At 34.9% G+C, this 4950-nt stretch overlaps 1 protein-coding gene across 1 annotated transcript; it reads right to left on the bottom strand.

The window, feature by feature from the left end:
- Nucleotides 1–758: 758 nt before the first annotated feature.
- On the bottom strand, nt 759–2896 carry LOC125852816 (uncharacterized; the record flags this gene model as incomplete). Its single annotated transcript, XM_049532505.1, has 4 exons — nt 2255–2896; nt 1220–1256; nt 896–1132; nt 759–810 (listed from the first exon to the last, which is right to left on the bottom strand). Coding segments are annotated over exons 1-4 (628 nt in total), but the record flags the coding sequence as incomplete, so codon positions are not given.
- Nucleotides 2897–4950: the final 2054 nt, after the last annotated feature.

Genomic DNA, 4950 nt, shown 5'->3' with positions numbered 1-4950 from the left:
ACAAAGAAGAAGAAGGAGAAGAAATGGCGGAAAAAGATGATGGAGGAAGAAGGGTTCACCAAGTGTGGGACCCACATTTAAGTTTAACAAGTTTTTTATTTTTTCTGTTAGTTTTTAGGACTAGGATCAAAATGATACTCTTGTAGTATACATTAAGGACTATTTGGATATGATGAAATATATCAAGGATCAAGATAATTCAACCCTATACATAAAGGACTATTTTGATCATTTTTCTATTTGATGTGGTGGACTTATGCAATTTAAGGAAAAGAGGTCATATTGATGGGATAGACTAAATAGAAAGGTCAACCAAGATAGGATGGAGGAGGGAGTATCAACAACTCAACGAATTGAAAGGTTCGACCTTACGATAGAGAATTCTATTAAGAAATAAGTTATAAATATTCTAAAACTCAAAACTTATCCCAAGAGAAAAAAAGAAATGGTGAATATTTTCAGGGGCAGGGGTGGAGTAGGCTCGTAGAGACTCGTAAGTGGAGGCTAAATTGGAGAAATCTAAAGGCAGAATTGCCAAGAACATCAGATTTTAGTCCAACCTCTATTCAGGTGCCTCCGTCAACACAATCAAGCAAAAAAGATTTTATATACCCCAATATGCACAATCCCAATGACCCCATTTTATATCCAAAGATCACAGTTAACCAGTAAATTATTCTATAATTATTGGCAACACTCTGTTTTATCACTATAGCTGTAGTAGTAAATGTTGAGGATTGAAAAAGAAAAATGAATACTCACATGAATAATGAGGACAGGACATTCAACCAATGGTATTTTGTCAATATTCTGCACCATAAAGAAGCAACCAATTACACAATGAACTCCAGTCCTTCAAATCAGCTTCACAAACTGCTAGAAATATAAAGCTAACCTTATATATGTCAAACCAATATGTCCGCTTCACTGCATACATCACACGAAGTCCAGAGAGTATTGGGCTGTGAAGAACCACTGCCCTCAATCTTGACAATCGCGATGCCAGATCCAGTGTGGGTCCACTACCAACTGACTGTCCATATAGTATGACATCTTCCTCTTTCACCCCATATGTCTCTTCAAGACATCTATATGCAGCTTCTATGTCGGCATAAGTATTCTGCTCACTAGGCTATAGGAAATTAAGAATATAAGAGTTTAACACTTCAAACTCAACAAACCTCAACCCTAATTAATCTTCAAAAGAAATTTTTAATACCTTGCCGGTGGACCGCCCATATCCTGAATAGTCATATCTGCCAGAAGAAAGGAACGGGGTTCAAAATCAATTTTTTTCACTAGCTGTTCAAGAGGACGAGAGTAAGCAAGTTTTTCCCAACTCAGGGTAATCTTTTCCTCCAAGTTCATTCAGACATAATTTATGCAATCGGATAAAAAGGGATGAAAGGATGCGAACACAAGATCTCAATTAGATAGATCTCACTCTTTGGAGATCATAAAAGTTCCAAAAAGAGCTGAAAGGAATTCCAAGACTATAAATGAGCAAGGTAAAGTGTTACTTCTACAGTCCGCGTAGTCCAGATGTAAGAAATAATTATCTCTTACCATAAAGAATCAAGTTTTTCGACAGTACTTCTCATTTCACCAGATCTGACTGGAAAATTAATCCTAGCTTTCATCAGTGTATCATTTCAACTTAAGCTGTGCCGCAGGAAACAAGTTCTCAACTGGTCTTCTATTCATATGAAAGAAGATACAGAAAAGCATCAAGAATAATGCTCCTTCGTCCCAAACCATTTTATACCATTTTATTCGCATGCAACTCTTACAACTTTCAGGAAATAAAATAACTTCCGAATGTAAAACTTTGATGGGAGTTTTTCTCACACAAACAAACTTTTTAACCATGCAATGTCTTAATCTGAGAGTCTAATCACATAAGATGGAATAGAGAGTATTTCAACTTCAATTATGCTATTAGAAAAAAAAATTCTCAATGGGTCTATGAGGCTTACTATGTTTCTGATGCAAGCACTATTTTATCACTGAATATGAAGTTGCATCAACTGTATATATTAAAAGTGCCAGACATATAAATAAATCTTCTAAACTAACCCTCCTTGATGTATAGGATTCTACTATTGAAACAAAAAAGTCACTGCATCATTCTCATCCGACAGCAAGACATCTACTTTTCACCCCAAAAAGGAAAAAGCAAAAAAACTTAAATAATTAGAGTTAAAAAAAAGAAGTAATACTCGTCTACTACTACAAGGAGCAGGGGAAAATATACCCCATCAAATTGACCCGGAGAAGGTGACTGAGTTCAATAAACAACTCGTACATCTGCCCTAGATCAGCCGCGTTGCCGTGCGAGTAAAGTACGGTCAGCATCGCCGCCGGATTCCTAATATACACCGAGACAATCTCCGTTCCCTTCTTCGTCGGTAGCTTCAATATGTCAACGTTTTCCTTCGCCGCCACTTCAGTCAACTTCAATTTCCCCGTCGATTCTTCCACCACTACTCCATACGATGGCGGATTCGGCGGAAAAAACGCAAACTTTGCTGCCATCGACGATGTCACCGCTCCCATTGCTTCCCCTAGAAATTAATTATTTACACAAAGAGTACAAGTAAGAGTAGATTATATATCTCTATCTATAAGTGTAGGATCCCAAAATCTAGCTAGGGTTCCGAATCGAATCCGTTGATGGTGAAAAATTGCAATCTATATTATACGTATATTTCTACGGCTATACGTAGAGATTTCGTTTGAACGGAGAAAAAGGAAAAGGTGGAGGGATTTCCGGCGTTAAAAAGGAAGAGAACACGTGTATAATAAACGCTGCTTAGAAAATTAGGTGGTGTACGCTGCCGTTGTACGGGATGAACAATGTACTACTCATCTCTTTGCTTGACACGTGTCGTCTTAGGTTTCAATGGTACAGAGACGTCTGTTTTACTACCATCACAATAATTATATGCTATTTAATGCAAGATTACTACTCCGTTTCAAATTATCTATAATACCTATCTCAAAAATAAAAATGTTTTATATACTTTCCAGTTTTCACGTGATATATTTAAAAGGCGGAATGACCTGAAAGACCCTTGTACTTGGCTCATTTTGTCAATTGAACCCTCATACTCATCACTTTGCCAACTAGACCCTTAAACCCATCAGAAAACNAGAGGGGTTTAAAATATTGTGTTTTGATGAGTTTAAGGGTTTGATTGGCAAAGTGATGAGTAGGAGGGTCCAACTGACAAAAGGAACCAAGTACAGGGGTCTTCCAGGTCATTCCGCCTATTTAAAATCATAAAGATGAAATGATATTCAAGTATATTTCGCCTACCCCTTTTTTCCTCCCTTTTGTTTCCCTCTTTTTTTTAATATGAATCTTGAGTTATCAAAGTCTTTCTAACTTGATTAGGTTCAGTCGCCCGAACGAGTTAAAAAAGGAATTCCTAATTCTTATACGGATGAGACTAATCACACCTGATTAGTGAGAAATTCTTACACCAATCATTTACGAGTGGGTATTACACCAAGAATTTACAAGCGGATCGAGGAATGAATGGAGAGAAATTTGAATAGAAAGAAGAGACATATTTCGAATTAGAGTAAAGGGACATGGAGGTTTTCGAGATCTATAAGAAGTAGAGTCATCTCTCAAATTATGTCCTTGATTTGAAGAAAATAGAGATGTTAGGTTGCTAGGCCCGACAACGTATTCACTCTTCCATCTTCAACTGGTCTATTTTGCACCCCCTAGCAGCAGACGGATGCCACTGAAGCTTCAAAAGGCGAAACATTTGATTTCTAAATTGGACAATTGATATTTTTTGAATGGACAGTTAATATCCAAGTATGTTGTTGGTCCTTACTCCTTAGGAGGACCAAGGATATCTTGGTTTTCACTCCTAACGAATTTCTCTTTTGCTACTCCCTTTCGCTACCTGGAGCCAGATTTTTTCTCATTATAAATAACATACGCTTATATCTTTAATTTAAGATCACAACTTTTTTTTAAAAAATATTATATTTCCATGTCAATTCAAATCAAGACTAACGAACTGAAATGAATGAAGTATTAACTAGGAGAAATTTTGAGTACTTTATCTTTGTTTATATTCTTAAACTATATTTTCTCTTCATTGAATGTCTACTCTACTTATGAGTGTGTCTACATAATTGATGTATTTTTAATTTTCAAGTGTGATTAATTACTCTCTTCGATCACTTTTATTTGTCTATTTTACTAAAATTTTGACGTTTATTTTAAACAAACAATGTGTAATTAATTTTGTCTTGGCAATTTGAGTTTGTGAGGGGGGGGGGGGGGGGCTGTATATTTTTACGGTAATTAATTCAAATACGTAAAAATATTTTTAGTGAAAAAATGTGAATGATTTGGTAATAATTGACTTATGAAATCATGGGATTTTGGAGGATTCGGAAGAACAGTTTGGATTAGACTGTCTAAAGGATATCGTGTCTATCCAAAAGTCTTCTTGATTGTGCACAGCTTATAATCGTGTGATGTATAGCTTTTAAATTTATTTATAACGAAAATGAAATGAACAATCGGTGTTATTCAAATACTTATTTGAATAAAACGATGGATAACAACATTGCAATTATTAGTCTTTTTCATTTGTATATAATTATAATTATATGATATTTGTTATTTTTTAACTCGGCTGATTTTATTTGTCCATATAAAGCTAATTAAAGAAAAAGGCATTGTTCATCAAGAATTTAATTATAGTCCTTTTTCATAATTAATGTTGTTAGTGTATATTTATTTGTTTTTATTGATCCATCACCAAGATTTTGTTTTGTTATAAACCATACACGAATCTTTTAAGACTAAATAAATGTATTGAGTGGGTAGAGAAATAAATAGATGGAAAGGGTGGGGTCAATAATGTTTATGTAGTATATCTACATGCAATTAAATACAATTTATTTTTATTTTAAGTG

The sequence above is a fragment of the Solanum stenotomum genome, unplaced genomic scaffold (assembly GCF_019186545.1).
Source record: "Solanum stenotomum isolate F172 unplaced genomic scaffold, ASM1918654v1 scaffold5986, whole genome shotgun sequence".
NCBI lineage: Eukaryota > Viridiplantae > Streptophyta > Magnoliopsida > Solanales > Solanaceae > Solanum > Solanum stenotomum.
This window is presented reverse-complemented; position numbering and strand designations above follow the sequence as displayed.